We start from the raw sequence: 20997 nt of genomic DNA, 5'->3' as shown, positions 1-20997 counted from the left end.
TTTATAGTAACAATATCTACTGAAAATTCTAATGCTTATTTTGCAGATTCGAGGTTCACACAGCAGGAACTTCCTGCTTGTAAACCATTTCTGACTCCAGCATGGGTGAGCCCAGACACCTTGCATGAAGTACCATGGCTATGTTGAAGCTTAATGTTACCAGGGATTCAGCTATATTACCTTTGCTAAAATTCTTGTGTTTTAATTGTGCAGGTCATCTCATTATTTATGCTGATTGGTATAATCTTCATCCCAATTGGAGTTTCTTGTCTCCTTGCATCTCACAGTGTATAATGCTTTCGACCCTAAAGTTACCTTGTCACATGTTCTTCTATGTTTGAATTACTGAAACCCTATGACGGTAGTCTGTTGTGCTTGTGATAATTCTGAATTATCCGTACATTTTGTGAAAGAGACTGAAAATTACCTTCCATTTTCAGGTGGTTGAAATTTTGTATCGATATGAGACTGAATGCATCCCAGAGGAATACTGGAGTAACAAGTTGGCCTACATTCAAAGTGATTCGATTTCCAAGAATTGCACTAAAATCCTGAGGGTGAGTTATATGTTTCATTATGAGATATGGAAAATTTGAAAGCATAAAATATCAAATTACTAAAAATAAATCAAAATACTCAGGGTACCCGCTCCAAGTAAAAGAATTATCAAAATAGTTTTACACAATGTATTGGATGGATGACATACTATCATCTTCTGAAAAGTTTAGACTAAGACTCATTATGATTCAAGATGACTTCCTCGCATGCATTGGATGTAATCATCTCTTTGATAACTGAATACTTGCCAACTTGCTAAACTCCTGGACAAAGTTGCATCCTTTGATAATCTACTCCAATCATTATGTTATATAGTTTAAGGCATAATCAGTAGTATGGTACAGTGGTACTATTTTAAAGATAATATTCTTTTAGAGTTAAATTAATAATAGCCTGTTTTTGTGGCATAGTTTAATGATTAATTACCTTATGCTTGAAAGCTTCAAATAAATGGTACATTCATCGACATTGTTGATTTTTCATAGGAGCTCCTAATCTGATAATTACTTCTGATTTTTCATATTAATTTTTCTTGCACTCACATTTATCATAAAGCAATTACACAAAGGATCTCAATAGTAGAAACAAAATGCCAGTAGGATCATAAAGAGACAGCCAAACAAGAGACACAAGAATTTTACCTAGGGAAAACCCACATGGGGGAAAACCCATGTTGAAATATGTAATTAGGTTCGGTCTTCATAATGACATATGTAATGTTGATTTTATGTATTCAATGAAAAGAGAAAACTAAATTTATTATTATTGTTCTTAAAGCATGGGTTTCATGCTCAAGGAAAATTTATTTTAGGTCAATCTCCCATTGAGAGCTTCTAGGATTTGTCATTAAGTCTATAAAGTCAAAGGAGTCATTGTCATGTATGAATAACCCTTCTTGGGCATGTTACATATTGTAAGAAAATTATTTGAGTCAAATTAGAGTCAAAAGACCCTCCAAGACCATGTCAAACATGCAAGCATCAAGTCGGCCTCATGGAGCAACAAGTTGGCCTAAAGACATGTCAAGTCGGCCTAATAGGAGGCTCAAGGAAGCCTATATATAGGGCACTCGGCCTCATTTGGAGACACTTCACTCTCACACACAAGTTCGATCATAAGGACAAGAAGAAGTGCGAAGAAGAGGAAGACAAAGGAAGGAGGAAAAGTCGAGCTATTTTGGATTTGTTTTTGGGCTACTTCTCTCCACACGTGCGAAGGAATTAGGGCACATATTGCTGCAGTGAAGCCGAGTTGCAGAAGTGAAGTTAGGTCATCAAGAAGAGCTGTTTTGGAAGCCGAGTTCTCTAGGAGAGAGAATCTACCCAAGCGAAGAAAAGAAGTTGCAATTTCTGGGCAAATTGAAGTTGTAGTTTTTGGGCAAGTCGAAGTTGTAGTTTCTGGGCAAGTTGAAGTTGTAGTTTTTGGGCAAGTCGAAGTTGCAATTGCAGTTTCTGTAGTTGCAGTTGCTGGAAGGAGAAGCTATTCAAAGAGGAAGCATTGACTTGCACTTGGAGGGGTTCTTGGTCAAGGGTCTAGGTCTTGGAATTCATCAATTGAAGATTCTATAAGAAGAAGAATTTTGGTGGGTTTCCCTCTCAAGCTGGAGAGGTTTTGGCTTTGGCTGATCACCTACATCTTGTGTCCCATTGTTTCATTGTTCTTTATGTTTTGGTAGTTGTTTGATGATAGAGAACATTAATTATAATAAATGAAAGAAGAAGTAAATCAAGAAACGTAAAAATATATCACAAGTAGTTATCAATAAGAAGAGAAATCTCCTACACTTATTGCCCCTAGATTTCTCAACATAGTATCAAAGCTAAGGTGACAAATCAAGGAAGGGCATCTCAATAAGGGACAGTCAAGCACTCAAGGGCATACAAAAATCAAGAAGATCCTCTCATCTCCAAGGCATTTTGAAGACAAAAACTACATCATCATCTTGAAGGAAGTGTCAAAACCCTAGATCGATCAAAGAAGAAGTCCACAATTAAAGCATTCTTGGGATCCTCACTCAAATCATCATCACAAGGAAGGAGACCTCAAAAGACCCTACCTCTACTCAAATTAAAGAAATCTACAGATCAAAGCAACTTGAAGTATACTTATCCAAGGGAAGCAAGAAGAAAGGAGCTGTTGGCATCATCAAAGGATTCAAGGTGATCTCCCTCTCTTTGGAGTCAAGGATCACTTTTGAAGAAAACCATCTTCATCAAGAAGAAGTTTTCTATTACCTATATCATCATCAAATTCAAGAAGGCAACAGGGTGAAGGAACATCTTCACAAGTAAGTATATTTATGTCTACTTCTGAATCTGCCAAAATGTCTTTTTGCAAGGAAAGTAATAAGTTGGTTGGGTCTACAATCTTTCTTGCATGTAAGAAAAGGACTGATCTGAACCTAATAGAAAATGAGGTCATGGAAAATGTTAAGGGCTCAATCACTAAACCTCCAAAGAAAGAAGCTCAAGAACTCACAAAATTCATGAAAAGGGAACTAAGGGCTCAAAGGATTCTCATAGAATCCATTAACGATCCCCTCATTCCCTATGTATCAAAATTAGAAACATCAAAAGAAATATATGACAAACTTGTAGAATTGTTCTCTGTAAGCATTGCGGGAGAAGTGAACTCGTTAAGGCAAGAACTCTACAAGATGAAAATATCAAAAGAAGAAGGAATAGCCTCATACCTTATGAGGGTGTCTGAAAGAAGGGACCAACTGCAAGAGTTGGGAGAAATAATGTTTGACAAATGACTACCATAGTACTCAATGCACTACCAGAGGAATGGGGCAACTTCACATCCAACGTCTATGGGAAGAAGGAAGCTACTCCATTCAATGAACTATGGTCACTATGCAAGATAGAAGAAACTAGGTTGAAGTCAAAAAGTGATGTAGGATCAAACGAGCAAGCTCAAGCCTTTGTTGCTAGGACTAGAAGAAAATGGAAGTTTGGGAAGCTTGGTCATTAGAAAAAGAAGAAGAACATGTCGAAGGTTCAATGCTATGGCTGTCATGAATATGGGCACTACAAGAGAGATTGCCCAAAGCTCAAAAAGGACAAAAATAAAAGAGGAAGGGAAGAAGCCCATATCACTGAAGAAGTGGAAGAAGCTGAAAAGAAGAAATCCAAGAACGAGGAAGTAAAAAGATCTCTACTATGATTGAGATAGTCTTCCTCCCCTAGCTCTTTTCAAGTTTTTGTTTTAAGTTTTATGTTGTAAAGTATAGCCATGTGGGCAGAAATCATTAGAAGCATGATAGGATGCATCATGGCATCATAGAAGCATACGATTGAAAGCAGGAGCTCATGACATCATCTTACAAAAGCATGAAAGATGGCTGAAATATAAGTCTATGGCAGTCACCTATAGAAGGATGTAGTTCTTGGTAACCTCATTAGGAGCATAAGTAGTACTTATGGGAAGAAAAAGGTCATCTAGTATAAAGCTCATCATACATCATTCAAGAGGAGCATTTACTATATGAGGATGATCAAGATCCTCTGTTGAAATCTTCATTGGAAGGTTCACTTATTGAAAGAAGCAAGTGTGAAGCCCTAATTTCGTAAAACACAATTTACCAATTAAATACACAGTACATACCTGGCTTTCGCTGTTGAAGTCGATCTTGGGTTACCTTTGCTCCAAATTCATTCCTGTTACCAAAATGACCAAATCCTCCCTGCCAAATAAAACACAATTTACCAATTTTAGGGCTTCACAACAAGTGTCTCACCGAGAAGTCCACCTTGTATGGGATTCATGGAATGAAGGTATGATGTCATAAGAAGCGAAGCAGGTCAATGTTATTGAAGTTATTTCAATCAAGGAAGCTGCTGAAGGAAGTCTAGATGACAAAAAGGAAGATATGAGGTATGTATGCATATATTTAATTAAGTCATGTCATATGGTTGCAAATATCTTCAATGAATGCTCTACCTAAAGAGCATGATCAAAATAAAGGATCTCCTCCTTTGGAAGGATGAATGAAGGCATGGTTCACACATTGACTGGATGAAATCAACATAATATGTCCTCATATGAAATATGAGGTGGTTGACAAAGTTGGAGGAACTATGATTGGGAGTTCCTGGGAGGAAATGTGTGAGTATGGAAGAGTTCTATCGTTGTGGAAGGTCTTCTTCTAGCTTTGTGTCTTAGCATGGAGAAGACTTTGATTTCCCTCTTTGGGTGCTTGCATGTGAGATGTAAGTTATTTTTGATTTCTTTCCTAAGCTTAACATAGGAAAAGTTCAATATTTAATTATTGAGAACTATTAGGCCCAAGTCTAATGATAAATAAGTTACTTTATTTAAGTGGCTTAGATGATATAATCTTAATTGTTGATCTCAAGTGATCTTAATGTTTAATCCTAGCCATTGATGACTTAGAAAATTAGGGTTATGGATTTGGCCTAATTAAATCATTAAATAAGCATAATGATGAGGTGAAAGACACATTATTATTATTGAGCACTTGAGCAAGAGATTTTCTTAAGAGAGAGGCTCAACTTGACTAAGGAGGAAGAGGAGAAATTTGTTGAGGAGATTTTGGGAGAAACTCAGAGGAGCCAAATTGGAGAGACAGAGGGCCGAGTATAGCAAGAGAAGGAGGGCAAGTTTGCTGAGAGGAGGCCGAGTACAACACGCTGAGTCCACATATGTGGTAGTAGTAGGTTGAGCACACATGTGCGACAACAAGGGTGCGGTACAACAATTGTACAACAGGTTGAAAATTCTTGCAAGTTGATTTCTTCTAGCTGACAGTGAATTTATTACGTCGATTTTAGGTGGAGGCTGAGTTACAGGTTTCCTTGCAGCAATAAAATTTCTCTATGGGTCTAACCAATATTTTCCAGATTTTAATAAAAGTCATGGAGAATTGTTTGGGTGAAGTTTTTGTTGTTGCATGCTTGATTTCTCGCAATTATTAAATGAGTTAATATACTAGCATATTTATTTTATTGACAGTTTTGGAGTTTATTTGAGATAAATATTTTCTGGGTTTTGTTCAAATTGTTGAAATAAAATAGATTAGAGCTAATGTAAAGACTTTAACATTGCTATACCTAGAAAATACCCCCTTTCGTCTTGAAAGGTATAGCTTTGTCCTCTTCTTTGTAGGTGTTGAAATTTCAAGTATTACCCGTTAAAAATTTTATTTGTATTCTCTGGTTTATTTAGCCTACTTGTTTAATTACTAACAAGTTATTTAACCATATAAACACTGAAATAAACACAATACAACCTCAACCATCTACAGATCAACACCTGAAAGAAATAGACAAACACACAAGTGACACCGTTATTTTTGGACAATCATCCCCGCAAAAACCCAACTTGGGAAAACCGGTGCAGCAGTTCTGAGGGTTTTTATTATTAAGCAGCTTTTCTCACCCGACATAGATAAAAAATCTTGCAGTAATACCTCTCTTTGGAAGCAGATATTTTGAAAGTTTGCCCCAGAAACCCTCTCCAGCACAATTTGAAGCTCTGCGTCAGCCCTCCTGGCCTCTGTGTCAGCCTGAAACCCTCTGCGTCAGCCCTCTGAGGCTCTGCGCAACCTCTCTGGCTCTCTGCGTGGATGAAGCAGGCCCTTTTGGCCTCTGCGCAGTCACGACTGGCCTTTGCGTGACTCCCTCTAGCTCTGTTTCTGCCTCTCTGCTTCTGCGCTTGTCTCTCGGCACTATCTCTGCCTCTTTGCCTTGTACTCACCGCCCCTTGCTGCAACTTTGATCACTGATTCGATTTCTCTTAGCAAACCCTGCTCTAGAAAATCGAATGACTGATCAGTCTGGTGTATCTCCAATTGACCCTCAAGCCTCCTCTTATACTTTTTCTGTTGAGTCTTCAACAACCGAGATTACATCTCTAATCAACAGCTAAGATTAGATTTGGCTTGATCCATGTCCTTTAGAACCTTCTAACCCAGTTTTATATTAATACCCATTAATATTTTATTTTTCCTAAGTTTATACTTAAGAACTCCATTAAAAATATTAATTATTTTAATATCTCCTTAACCAGGTAGAATCTGCCCAAACCATTTCTGGGTCTTGGAGATCTCATGTGCTTTAGCCTCTCCACCATTTTTCATGGCTAGAGCACATCCGATGCTACTCCAAATCAACAATCCCTCTTAGCGAGGAATGTGCTTTAGTAACACTCCACCACTGAGCATCACCCTGATTATACGACACCAGTACCTGCGCTGATGCTAGGCCTCCTCGCCCAACATCCTCTGCATTGCTACATACTGTACTGTTGCCTATGGCTCTTCCAATACCACTGCTACATTTGTACGACAACTCCTCTGCATCTGTACTGCCACTGGTCCTTCCTTCCAAATCTGTTCTGCACTACAGCCCTCTCTCCTCATGCTGCATTGTGCTGTCTATAGCACTACCACTGCTACTGTTGCACTGCAACTCAGTTATTGAGACGATGGTAACTGATCTACCCAACTACTGACATCCTTGTCAGGCTAGAAAACCCTCCTGATGCTGAAGCTCTCTCTGCTGCTATCTTGTGCTCCCTCTGTTGCCTCTGTGCTGCTGCAACAACTCTACGCCTCTCGCACTGCTGTAAACACTTCTATGCCTTCCTACACTGCTACAAACTCCTCTGTGCCTCTCGCACTGTTGCAACCCCCACTGCTGCGCTGCTACAAATCCCTGCACTCTAGCACTCTCTGCCGCTCCATCTGCATTCACTTCTATCGACATCCGCCATCCTGCTACTGTCACTTCAGGGCTCCCGTAGCCGGATATGATCCAAGAGTTTGGGTATCTCAAGGATCTTGCCCCTACATCTTCAGTAGTCCTCCTAACTATAGCTCGATGTCTCCCCACCTCTTCTCGAGAGGTACATGAGCACTCATGGCACAATCGCCATCATCCTCTACCTCCTTCTTCGCCTTAGCTGGCGCTGCCTTGGATTCAGAAGCCTCTCCCTTATTCTCCTTCCTGGGACACTGGGTTGCATAATGGCCCAACTCCCCACAGTTGAAGCACTTTATCTTGGAGATGTCCTTATTCTTCCTCTTCCCTTGCGGCCCTGCAGATGCCAGAACCGCGTCCTCTTCCTCCTCTCTCTTGACGCGGGCTCCTTTGCCGCTACTTCTTGCTTTGGTTAGCCATTTGATCTCTTCTTGGCGAAGAGTTGCCCACAATTCTTCCCATCCTGGAAGATTCGCTCTGCCCAAAATGCTTTGGACGAATGTCTCCCACTCCTCGGAGACTGCGTTCAGGGTGGTCCTCACCATTAACTCTTGATCCGACGTGGTCCCTATGGAAGTCAGTTGGTCCCGAATCTCCTACAAGCTGTTGGGGAAGTGATCTATTTGCTCCCCCTTCTGCATTTGGTACGACCGCAGCTGATTCTCCAGTAGCTTCTTCCTCTGCACAGAAGTGCCTTGATACAATGTCTTCAAGGTATCCCACATTTCCTTTGTCATCTCCTTCTCGGCAATATGCTGGACCACATGATCCTTGACCCCATCAAGGATTATGCATTTCGCCTTGGCCATCGCATCCTCATACTTTTCGTTATCAGCCAGGTCGACAGGGATAGCTACGGTTCTCAAGGCGAAGGCCTTGATGCGATGTCTATCCAGAACAGACAGGATCCTGGCCTTCCAGATCACAAAGTAGGATACCCTGTCTAGCCTATCCTAATCCCTCAGTTCGTTCATGGCCATCTATCTACTCTTCTTTTCGACTCCTCCGAGTCTCTACTTCCCTTTGGAATTTCTCTCTGCGACTCCCTCTAAGCCTCTACTTCTCGCCTGGAAGCAGTGTTGTTAAATCGCGCTTTTTTCAAAAAATCGCGCTTTTTTCACCATACCGCATAAAACGCGCGTTTTATCCCAAAAAAGCGCTGGTTTTTTTTATAGCGATTTTTTCCGAAAAAAGCGCGCTTTAAACGGAAAAAAGCGCCGAGGGCGCGGGCAGCGGGCTTTTAATAAGGAAAAACGAATTTTTTTAAGTCATTTCTGACTGTCGCCGCGCGGAGGAGGAGGAGAAGAGCTGAAGGGTTTGGGTCGACTTTGGGAGCGAATCCAAGTGTTTTTAGGAGAAATCCAAGACAAGATCACCAATTTGTCCATAAAAACGGTATGTAGATTAATTTTTTTTTGTTTTGCTTCTTTAAAAACTTTGTTTTTCATTGTTTTTAAAGAATTTTCTGTAATTTTTCATTGATTTGGGATGGGTAATTTGTTATGACTATGAGAACCAATTTTTTATTTTATTTTTTTCATTTTTTTTAAACATTGTTAATGTTTTTTGAATTTTCATTGTTTTTTGGCATTTGCCATTGGCATTTGGTTGGGTAACTTGGGTTTGGAAATTGGGATTTTGGAAATAATTAACTTGTAATTTTGTAAATGCTAAATTGTAATTTGTATTATGTAATCCTAAATTCCTATTTCCTAATCCTTATTTTTCCATAGGTTTGCAAATTCAAAATTCAAAAACAAACATGCTAAGGAAATTGGATCCTTTCTGGGAATATGGTGAACCTAAAGCTCCGAATGATAGACAAAACTTGAATTGCAAGTTGTGTGGAAAGGAGATATGCGGGGGGGTGTACAGGTTGAAGTACCACCTTGCACAAATCCCTGGACATGATGTGGGGCCCTGTATAAATACAAATCCTGAACTTATCCAAAGAGCCATGAGAGCATTGGGAGAATTAGAGCACACTAGAGAGGCCAAAGAAGAACTCAAAAGGCAACTAAGAAGGTCAGCTGAAGGAAGTGGACCAAGTGGCACTGGTTCTACTGCAGCGTCAGTCAATCCGGTAGCTGCATCATCATTTTTTGTTCCTCGAACCACACCTGGTTCACAACCAACTATCGGTTCAATGCTAAAAAGAACTGAAAAAGAACAAGCTGATAGGTTGATGGCAAAATTTCTCCTCTGGAGTGATATTCCTTTCAGCATTGTAAGGAATAATCCATTTTTCCAACCTGCTGTTGATGCTATTGCCAGTGTTGGCCCGGGGTACAAAATCCCTTCTTATCATGATTTCAGAGGCCGGATTCTTCAAGAGGAAAAGCGTGACTGCACCCAAAGATTGGAGGATTTTAGGGCATCATGGGCACAAACAGGATGCACTGTTATGTCAGATGGTTGGACTGACCAAAAGGGGAGAACCCTTATAAACTTCTTGGTTAGTTGTCCCAAGGGGACTATGTTTATCAAATCTATTGATGCAACTCATCAAATCAAAGATGCAAGAACTTTATGTGATTTGCTGGATGTGTTTATTTTGGAGGTGGGTGCAGAAAATGTTGTCCAAGTCATAACGGACAATGCTGCAAATTATGTTGCTGCTGGTAGAATGCTTATGGACAGGCATCCTACTTTATTTTGGACACCTTGTGCTGCCCATTGTATTGATTTGATGTTAGAGGACATAGGGAAAATTCCCTTTGTCAAAGATATTGTTGACTCATCAAAAAGCATCACAAAATTTATATATAATCATACATCTGTGCTTAGCTTGATGAGAAGATTCACCAACAACAAAGAGTTGGTGTGCCCCGCCATTACACGGTTTGCGACGAGTTTCATATCTCTTCAATCCCTTTTGAATTCTATGTGGGATTTGAAGAGAATGTTTCTTTCAGAGGAGTGGCGTGCTTCGTCAATGAGCCGCAAACCAAAAGGAGAGGCGGTATGCAGACTAGTTTCATACCAGGAAGACTTCTGGGCGGGAGTGCAGGAGGTGTGCGCCGTTACTGAACCTTTGGTAAAGGTTCTTCGGTTGGTTGATGGTGAGAAGCCCGCAATGGGCTATTTGTATGAAGCCATGGACAGGGCCAAAGAAGCCATTCGGTCCTACTATGATGATAAGGGAGATGATGGGTTTCAGAAACAACTCCTTCTATGGGAAGTGATTGATGAGCGATGGAACAACACACTCCATCGTCCCATTCATGTTGCTGGGCTTTTCCTGAACCCTGCATTTTCTTATGCATGTGGGTTTGATTTTGATGCTGAGGTCGTGGACGGATTATTAACCTGTGTCCAGAAGATGGTGAGATCTCCAGAACAACGTATAGAGATCTCTAAACAAATTGAGACATATAAGATGTCAGGTGGCACATTTGGCTTTGAGATGGCTGTCACTGATAGGACGATTAAAATGCCAGGTATTTTTTAGTTTGTACTTTGTAACTTTGTTTCAAATTTCATTGTCTCTTCAAATTCCATTTTTTTCTTATGTTTATTTAAAATTTTATTTGTAATTTTGTTGTAGACGCATGGTGGAAGATGTATGGTGGCAGAGTACCCCTTTTGCAAAAGCTTGTCGTACGCATCCTCAGCCAAACATGCAGCTCCTCAGGATGTGAGCGCAATTGGAGTGTATTTGAAAAAATACACAACAAGAAGCGCAATATGTTAACACTTAAACATTTAAAATATTGCAAATTTCCAAATAAATTTTTGAATTCATTAAACAATATTTTTTTTATAATATTAATTATTAATTATTATTTCATGAACTTTGTACAGGTTGGAGTCCCATAGACTTAATGACATGGTCTATGTCTACTACAATCTTCGATTGTGGGTGAGGCAACTAGAGAGGACACTTGATATGGATGCCATCTCATTGGATGGGATTGACACCACTGCTGAATGGAGGGTTGAGACCGAGAGGCCTCTCATGGATCCCACTGATGATTGGTTAGTGTAGGATGAGGGGGAGGAGGAGGGGGAGGAGGAGGAGGAGGAGGAGCAGGAGCAGGAGCAGGAGGAGGAGTAGGTGGAGGAGGAGGAGCAGGAGGAGGAGGTGACACCGCCTACCCGGGCTACCACTACCACCAGTAGAGGACGTGGTCTCCGTCTACCTCAGCCTCCTGTAGCTGCTACTACTAGTTCTTCAGCTTCTAGAGCACGTCAGACTCCACTGCCATTTCCACCAGCACAGGCACCAGCTTCTACATCTAGAGGGAAAGAGAAAGCTGTGCCATTTTCTCGCAAGAGGGGCAGAGGAAATCAATAGGATTAGACTTTCATTTTATTGTATATGACATTATGACATGATGAGATACATTATCATATTTTTTGTTGATATTTTGAGGCTGAGTTGGGACTCAGGACTTACTATTCAGGACATGATTCAATGTTATGTGTGATTTTAGCGCTAGAAATGATATTAAACATCTTATATATTAGTTTTTTTATCATATTTATGTGTCAATGTATTTATTTTATGTTGTAGATGGTTTAGATATTAAAAAAATTGAAAAAAAATGAAAAAAAATGAATATTTTTGTGCCAAACGCTTTTTTCCCGCTTTTTTCCGCTTTTTTCCCGGCGCCAATTTAATCCCGCTCGCGCTTTTAACAACATTACCTGGAAGTTCTCTGCTAGACTCCCTCTGAGTCTCGATTTTCCTCCTGGAAATCCTCCTGCCAACTGTCGAATCGCGCCTCTCCGATCTCCTATGCACCTGAAACACTGATCTGGATTTCTTGGTTAGAAATCCGCCTAGGTAGCGACTCCCTCTACCTTGGTTTTGCCCTGTTAGGTACTGTTCTGTCTCAATAGCAACAACACCCCACCAGCTTCACTCCCCGCAATTTGCCCACAACTTCCTATGCCCCAGCAACTGAAAGGACTGAGCCTCTGGCTTTGCGCAATCCTGGGAACGCTGATTTTCTCCCTTGGCCAACTGCGTCAACCCACTTGGTGTCTGTGTGGCTCTTTGTGAGCCTCTTCTGCCTTCTTCTACCTCTGCGCTAGCCTCTCTTTGGCTCACACTGTGACACAGGCCCTCTGTGTCAACCCTTCTCTGCTGCTTTCTGCTTAGGAACAACTTCTGTCACTTGGGACAGCTGTTTTTGCTGCAAATTCTCTGATTCATCTGGCGTCTTCAGCTCTCCTGTGATCTGCAACGCTCTGATACCATGTTGAAATTTCTAAGTATTACCTATTAGAAATTTTATCTGTATTCTCTGGTTTATTTCGCCTACTTGTTTAATTACTAACAAGTTATTTAACCATATAAACAATGAAATAAACACAATACAGTCTCAACCATCTATAGATCAACAATTGAAAGAAATAGACAAACACACAAGGGACACCGTTACTTTTGGACAATCGTCCCTGGAAAAACCCAACTTGGGAAAACCGGTGCAACAGTTCTAAGGGTTTTTATTATGAAGCATCTTTTCTGAGTACACTGGGTGCCAAACCGGCTCACCCGACAGAGATAAAAAACTGGCAGTAATACCTCTCTTCGGAAGCAGATATTTTGAAAGTCTACCCCACGAAACCCTCTCCAGCACAATCTGAAGCTCTGCGTTAGCCCTCCTGGCCTCTGCGTCAGCCTGAAACTCTCTGCATCATCCCTTTGAGGCTCTGCGCAACCTCTTTGGCTCGCTGCATCACTTCTGCAGCCTCTGCATGGATGACGCAGGCCCTTCTGGCCTCTGCGTAGTCACTGCTAACCTCTGCGTGACTCCCTCTGGCTCTGCGTCTGCCTCTCTGCTTCTGCGCTGGTCTCTCAGCACTATCTCTGCCTCTCTGCTTCGTACTCACTGCCCGTCGCTGCAACTCTGATCACTAATTCAATTCTCTTAGCAAACCCCGCTCTACAAAATCGAATCACTGATCACTTTGGTGTATCTCCAACTGACCCTTAAGTCTCCTCTTATACTTTTTCTGTTGAGTCTTCAACGACCAAGATTACATCTCTAATCAACGGCTAAGATTAGATTTGGCTTGATCCATGTTTTTTAGAACCTTCTAACCCAGTTTTATATTAATACCCATTAATATTTTATTTTTCCTAATTTTAGACTTAGGAACTCCATTAAAAATATTAATTATTTTAATATCTCCTTAACTGGGTAGAATCAGCGAAAACCATTTCTGGGTCTTGGAGATCTCATGTGCTTTAGCCTCTCCACCAATTTTCATGGCTAGAGCACATTCGTTGCTACCCCAAATCAATAGTAGGAACATGGATGTATACTAGACAACCAAAGACCCTCAAGTGCCCTATCTTTGGATTCACCCCAATGAATGCCTCCTCTAGAGTCTTGCCCCTCAATACCTTGTGAGAACTCCTATTCTTGGTAGAGTCGATGATGGACCTCTTACCCACCAAAAGTGGGTTACACATGGGAATTTTTTTTTTCTTCTCATTTGACAGCCAACTAGCCAACACAGGGTTGCAGGAATCGCCCCCCCCCCCCCCCCCCGGATCCTAACCCGGAACCGCGACCCGTGCGGAAGCGTTCCGGAATCTCCACAGGAATCGCGATTCCGAAATTGAGGTGGCGCGATTCCGGTTTTTTTAAACGATTCCTGGAATTGGAACCTAAATTGCTAATTGTAATTCGTACTTCCTCGATGATCGAGCTTCATTTTGTGGATGGATGCATATGCAATCTTGTCGGATTTATCTTTGCTCTGTAGCCACCTTGGCTTCGTTGTTCCTGCATGGATTGTTGATTCGACTGATCTATTTCGTAAATCTCCGTGATACGACTGGATTTGCAACGGATTTTTCTGTGTTGGCTTCCACATAACCAAAACTGTGCAGCGTTGGATTTTTCTGCGTTGGTTTCCACATAAACAACGATGCCATGTTACGTGGAAAACCTTCTGTGGATTGCGTTGCAATCCTGTTGATGTAGACGTAACAATGGCCGTCCCCGATGGCAATGTTGACTGACGCTGAATGGGCTGTCGTGGACCAATAACTGTTCCGTTGAGAACCGTTGCATATATTTACATAACCTTCAAGTTGCCTTCATTACAATGGCTTTTATATGCGACATAATAAAATTCTATAGCATATACTTTATATAAAGTATGCCATATTAAAATATATGGAATACATTTGCTTCCAAGGTTTACATATGCACCCACCTTACCAACATGTAGTTTGCCATGTAAACTTTGAATATGATTTTTTTTAAATGCGACATAATAAAATTCTATAGCATACACTTTATATGCCATATTAAAATATATCGAATACATTTGCTTCCAAGGTTTACAAATGCGCCCACCTTAGCAACATGTAGTTTGTCATATAAACTTTGAATATGATTTTTTTTAAATGCGACATCCATTTCAACCTTTGCACTAAGGTTTTTTTTTTTGAAATAATTCCGACTTCACATTTTTATGATATGGTTTATAAACATACCATATAACTTTGCCTTAGTTTCAAGTGACATATTTTGTAAACATTATTATTTGAATTTTGGACATGACAAATGTTGACAGTTGCTCACTTGCTAGATAAATCATAATATGCTCTATGTTTTATGTTTTATAATATGCTTAAATGTTTTATGTTTTATAATATGCTTAAAAATTTGATGTATGTTTGTAATAGCTAGAATATAGATGATTGTTGTACATTACTACATACTAGTAACTACAATGGAATCATGGATGCCATATCTATCTTGATTTATGCAAAAATATGCATGTTTTCATGTCTTCTACAATTAATTTGGTATTTGGGATGTTTGTTTTGAGTATAAATGCAAAAAAATATAAAAATATATATATATATAGCAGACGCTTCCGCGGACGCTTCGCTTCCTAGATTTTTGGTTAATGACGCTTCCGCGTTCCGCGCTTCCGCTTCGCGCTTCCGCTTCGCTCCCGCTTCGTGCAACATTGAGCCAACATCCTTGTGATGGCCCATAGATAACTTTACATTAGAGCTCTCCGCTTATGCTGCGAATAATTCTCTTTCCCATTTGACTTGCTTCTTGAAGGAAGGTGGGTCTTTTATTGGAAGGTACATTAACCATTCTTCTAATCATGTGCTTTTATTTGATGTTTTGGGGCATACTATGAGGGTTGCGGGGGAGTTCCCCCACGCATCTGCTCTCGAAACGCATTCTGAATGGGAGATTTCAGGGAGTGCGCTCCCATTTGGGAGTGTTTTTCAGGAGCGCACTCTTAGAGACCAAAAAATCGCTCCATGGTTTTTTGACAACATTGGGGAGTGTTGCTCCCAGAGTGTTTTTAACGCTTGGGAAGTGATCGCTCCCCAAACAAAAAATTCGCTCTGGCCTCCTTTCACCTATGCATGGCCCATTATGGACAAAATTGGGTTTTGGAGGGAAATGGGAGGGCCAAGGGGAATATAAGGCCTCCTCGCTTCCCACTTAACATCATTTTATGAGTTTGTGAGAGAGATTGAGAGGGTTTGTGCTTTGAGGAGGAGATTTGAGAGGATTGAGAAGATAAGATTATGGAAGCTTGCAAGGGAGATTGAAGGCTACCACCACCATTGGAGAGCCAAAGAGGTAGGGTCTAATCCCATTCTTGTTTTTTTTTTCCATGTAACATTTGTGTTTTTATATGTTGAATGAATCTATCAAATCTAGAAGTAGAAACTAGTTACTAGAATCTAGATGTTCTCTTCTCCTACTCTTTCCCATTCCTCCCTCATTTTATTGCAGGCAAGAATCTCAAGCTTCAACAAACATGATGGGTATATGGCTTAGCCTTATCTTGTTGGTTCCATTTTTGGCTATGATGATGGTGTTGGGAAACAAAAGAAGAAGAAGTGATGAAGATGATGAAGAAGTGGGTAGTGGTGGATTAGGATACCCTAGAGAAGAGGAGTATGAAGAGGAAGAGGAGGAGGAGGATAATGGGAGTGAAGATGATGATGGAAAGAAAACCAAAATAGACCAAACACCCTTGTGGAAATATGTTACAAGGCTTGGAGGAGGGAAAGGGGGTGGAACCACTAAATTTATATGCCCCCATTGCAAATCTACTTACACAGGTTCATATACCCATGCGAGAAAGCATCTATGTGGGAAAAGGCCATGGGATGGAAATAAGCAAATAGGAATCAAAACCTGTGCAAATGTGCCAACACAACAGAGAGCCAAATATATAAGGGAAGAGGAGGAAGCACAATACAAATAAAAAAGATCAAAGGGTGAACATGAGGCCACTAGCACACACGGAGCATTCAGTAGTCGAACAAGAAGTCTATCGACATCCACCTATGGTAGTGGATTCATAGCCGCAGGCACAAACATCCCTTTAAGGTGTAGAACAATATTAGAAATCCTTGATCATGATTGTAGGGATGACGTGGATGCAAAAGTTTTCCGGTTTCTCTTTCCATGTGGCATACCATTCAATTTTCTTCGCTCACCTTATTGGCATGAAATGGTTACCACCACCAATAATGACCCTATAGGATATAAGAGCCTTGGGTATGGCAAGGCTAGAACCGTGGGACTTGATCAGGAAGAAGCCAAAATAAAAAATGCTTTGGGTAAATTCACAAATGCTTGGAATGTATATGGGGTATCCATTGTATCTGATGGTTGGACAAATGTAAAAAGAAAGCCATTAATAAGATTTCTTGGTGTGTCTACTACTGGTGTAGTCTTCCTTTTATCTCATGACTACTCATATAAGTTCACTACAAACATCAACATTGCAAAATCATTAATTCAAACAATTGAAACTGTTGGGCCATACAATGTCCTCCAAGTGATTATTGATAATGCTTCTAATTGTAAGGAAGCAACAACAATCACTGAGGATAGATACCCCAACATCCTTTGGTATGGGTGTTTGGTTCATGCAATGACCTTTTGATGCATGCCATTATTAAGATAAAGGAACCTGAATACACATGGATTGGTTCATTATACAAGAGAGGCAAGTACATTGTAAGATTAATACCAATCATAGCAATGCCCATGGCCTTTTCCTGTAGTCACTCATGGTTGGAGCTAGTGAAGATTGCAAAGACTAGATTTGCTAGCTATTGCCTCACCTTCAGGCACCTTTTGAAGGTAAGAGAGGCATTGGCTAGCATGGTATCAAGTGAATCATGGCATGTATTAAAGGATAGGGCTGCAACCGCATCTGACAGGGAAGATTTTCAAGAGGTGGAGGATACCATTCTTGATGGTCAGTTTTGGGCAAGTGTGAAGAATGTATTACATGATTCGTTTGGTGGATACAAATGCACCGGTGATTGGGGAGGTGTATGAGTAGATGGATAACATGTTAGGGCAAATCAAATATATTGTTCAATCGAAAGATGCCATCTTGTATGATCATATTCACAAACATGTGGTCAAAAGGTGGGATAATCTTGATGTTCCACTCCATGCCTTGGAATATGTCCTTGCCAATGTTGCACAAATCGGGGATGGTTTTGGAAACGTCATTTTCCAAAAATTTAGGAAGCGAAGCATCTCGGAAATGCCTATTATATATATATTCTTTTTATTTTTTGTTTTGTTATTTTTATGTTTTTTTGCATTTATATTAAAAAAATCCAATACCGAATTAGTTTTAGAAGATATGAAAACATGCATATTTGTACATAAATCAAGATAGATATGGCATCCATTATACATCAATGATTAATTGTTCGAGCATCAACCATCTAAAATCTAAATTCCTCTTCTCTTTTCTAGCCTTTTCCTCTACTTTGATTCTCTAGGGATATTAGTCAACATTGCCCAATTTTGATCAAACAGCCAAATCCAAGCCTTATAATATGGTAAAGAAAGATTAACATGCCTAATCAATGAATTTGACTTGAGCGAAGGGTACATTTTTGCAAGGCCATGACCAAGGAGTTCAACAATCAACACCACCAACATTGGGGTACATATAGGGCTTCGTGCTCGTGATTAAATGCCAATCACATACACTCATACATGATATAATCTAATGAAATGCCACAATCCCATTGATCATAAAATCCTAAAAACTGTTAAGTCTACGAAATTTTGAAAGGGATATGAAATTCTATTTTCTCCATATGAAGTTTGATGAGGTTGAAATCACTCTCAAACACCCTGAGTCATTTCATGATAATGTTAAAAATTTAAGTAAAAGAATCACTTTTACTTTAAGAATTTAACATTAACAGTAGGGAGCATCTAGGAAGCGTCTAGGGAGTATCAAGGGGGCACCTTGGGAGTGTTCAGGAAGCATAATTGCTCACATAGCATTTCAAAAATGCAAGTCAAGTCCAAAAAAAATCAAGTCCGTGGAATCGTCTGCCTTTCTCTCGGATCCGTTCCGGAACCACGTATTGGGCCGCAGCAGTTCCATTTTACAGGAATTGCGAAAAAAGGTGGAACCGTGGATCCAATTTTTCGGATCTGCGGTTCTGCTTGAGGATCGATGACAGATCCGTCCAGGATGTTGATTTGAGGTAGCATCGGATGCGCTCTAGCCATGAAATTTGGTGGAGAGGTTGGGGCACATGAGATCTCCAATACCCAGAAAGGGTTTGGGCAGATTCTAAACAGATCAGGAGATATTAAAATAATTAATATTTTTAATGGAGTCCCTAAGTCTAAACTTAAGGAAAATAAAATATTAATGTGTATTAATATGAATCTGTGTTAGAATGGTCCAAAAGACATGGATCAAGCCAAATCTAATCTTAGCCGTTGATTAGGACTTAATCTCGGGCGTTGAATCGTCAACAGGAAAAGTATAAGAGGAGGCTTGAGGCTCACGTGGAGAATACACTAGAGTGATCAGTCATTCTATTCTCTAGAGCGGGGTTTGCTAAGAGAGATAGAATCATTGATTGGGAGAGCAGCTGAGGGGCATTGAGTACAGAGAAATAGAGAAGGCAGAGATTGTGCCGGAAGAGCAGCGCAACAGCCAAGGAGGCTGAGGCAGGCCAAGATAGGCTGACGCAGGGCTAGCGCTGGGCTAGGAGAGGCTGACGCAGTCTAGATTGGGCAGACGCTAGGGTTGCAGAGCACTTTTGTGCTTAGGAGCTGCCGAAAGGATTTTCTAGGGTTTCAGCCAGGAGATTTCTCTCAAATTGTGAGGTATAGCTGCTAAGGAAATTCTTTGTTGGGTAGGCCAATTTCGGCACCCAGATTATACTCTGATATTGCTTAATAAGAAAACCCTCAGATAGCTGCACCGGTTTTCCCGCATTGGGTTTTTTCGGGGACATTGTACCAAAAATAATGGTGTCATGTGGTGTGTTTGTTCTTGTTTCTTTTAGTTGGTAATCTGTAATACGTTGAGCACGCACTGGTGTTTATTTTCAGTATTTACTTTGTAAATAACTTGTTAAAGAAAAATAATAAGTAGGTAGGAATAAATTAGAAAAAGTGCATGAAGGGTTTCTAAATTAAGTAAACTTAGAAACCTCAACATGGAATCAGAGCGTGATTGCAGATCACAAGAAGACTAAAAGACATTAGCTAAGCGGAGCAATAGTAGCAAAAAACAGCTGTCCCGAGGTGATAAAAGCTGTTTCTAACAACGCAGAAGCCAAGAAGTGTGACGCAGAGCCAACCAGAGCCACGCAGGAGCCAAGAAGTGTGACATAGAGCCAACCAGAGCCACGCAGAAGCCAAGAAGTGTGATGTAGAGCCAACCAGAGCCACGCAGAAGAAGCCGGGAGCTGCGCAGAGCCTCAGAGAGGCCAACGTTGCTGACGTAGAGGGCCAGAGGGCTGACGCAGGGCATCCCAGGGCTGACGCAGACCCATCTGGGGTGACGCAGAGCCAGCGTGAGGCAGAGAGGGGCTGATGCAGTTCACAGAGAGGCAGTTGCTGGAGTCTAGAAGGCTGCAAAAATATTGCAGAGTGGAGCTGGTGAGGTACTGTAGTCAGAACAGTACCTGACAGAGAGACAACCAGAGCCACGCAGAAGAAGCCGAGGGCTGCGCAGAGCCTCAGAGAGGTCAGCGTTGCTGACGTAGAGGGCCAGAGGACTGACGCAGGGCATCCCAGCGCTGACGCTGACCCATCTGGGGTGACGCAGAGCCAGCGTGAGGCAGAGAGGGGCTGATGCAGTTCATAGAGAGGCAGTTGTTGGAGTCTAGAAGGCTGCAGAAATATTGCAGAGTGGAGCTGGTGAGGTACTGTAGTCAGAACAGTACCTGACAGAGCAGGGCCAGAGGAGTTGTTACCGAGGGTTTCTAGCCGAGGAACTTGGATCAACAGTGTAGTTGCACAAGACGATCAGAAAAGGGGGCATCTCGACAAGCGACAGAAGGATTTCTAGGAGGGGAAAGAGTAGGGGGAAATCAGGTTTCAGAGGAGTCCAGAAGAGAACTTCCAGACAGAAAGTAGAGACTCAGAGGAGTCGAACAGAGAACTTCCAGGTGGGAAGTATAGGAGCGTCATGGCACTACACGGGGTAAGAGACCAGGATAGACTGGATGGAGCATCAAACTTCGCAATCTAGAAGGCCAGAATCTTATCAGTGCTTGACAGGAATTGTGTCAAGAACTTCGCCTTGAAGGTTATAGCTATCCCAATCGACCCTAATGATAATGACAAGTACGAAGAGGCGATGGCGAGGACCAAATGCATTATCCTTGATAGGGTCAAGGATCATGTGGTACCACATATAGTTGAGAAGGAGACGACAGTTGAGATGTGGGAGGGTCTTAAGAACCTGTACC

General features: G+C 41.0%; 1 protein-coding gene across 8 annotated transcripts in view; it reads left to right on the top strand.

Moving 5' to 3' along the window:
- The window catches only part of LOC149226985 (putative ALA-interacting subunit 2), a 121574-nt gene that overhangs the window by 32462 nt on the left and 68115 nt on the right, over nt 1-20997 (top strand). For all 8 annotated transcript variants that reach the window (XR_016247763.1, XM_089377658.1, XM_089377656.1 and 5 more), the window contains 3 exons: nt 47-105; nt 214-288; nt 441-557. Coding sequence is in view for 7 of the 8 variants with exons in the window: in XM_089377653.1 (XP_089233779.1) it covers nt 47-105; nt 214-288; nt 441-557 (251 nt within the window). In the remaining variant the exon portion in view is untranslated. The remainder of the gene's footprint in view (nt 1-46; nt 106-213; nt 289-440; nt 558-20997) is intronic.

Source organism: Pinus tabuliformis, chromosome J, assembly GCF_031772625.1.
Source record: "Pinus tabuliformis cultivar Carrire ecotype Pingquan chromosome J, CPIR1, whole genome shotgun sequence".
Lineage (NCBI taxonomy): Eukaryota > Viridiplantae > Streptophyta > Pinopsida > Pinales > Pinaceae > Pinus > Pinus tabuliformis.
This window is presented reverse-complemented; position numbering and strand designations above follow the sequence as displayed.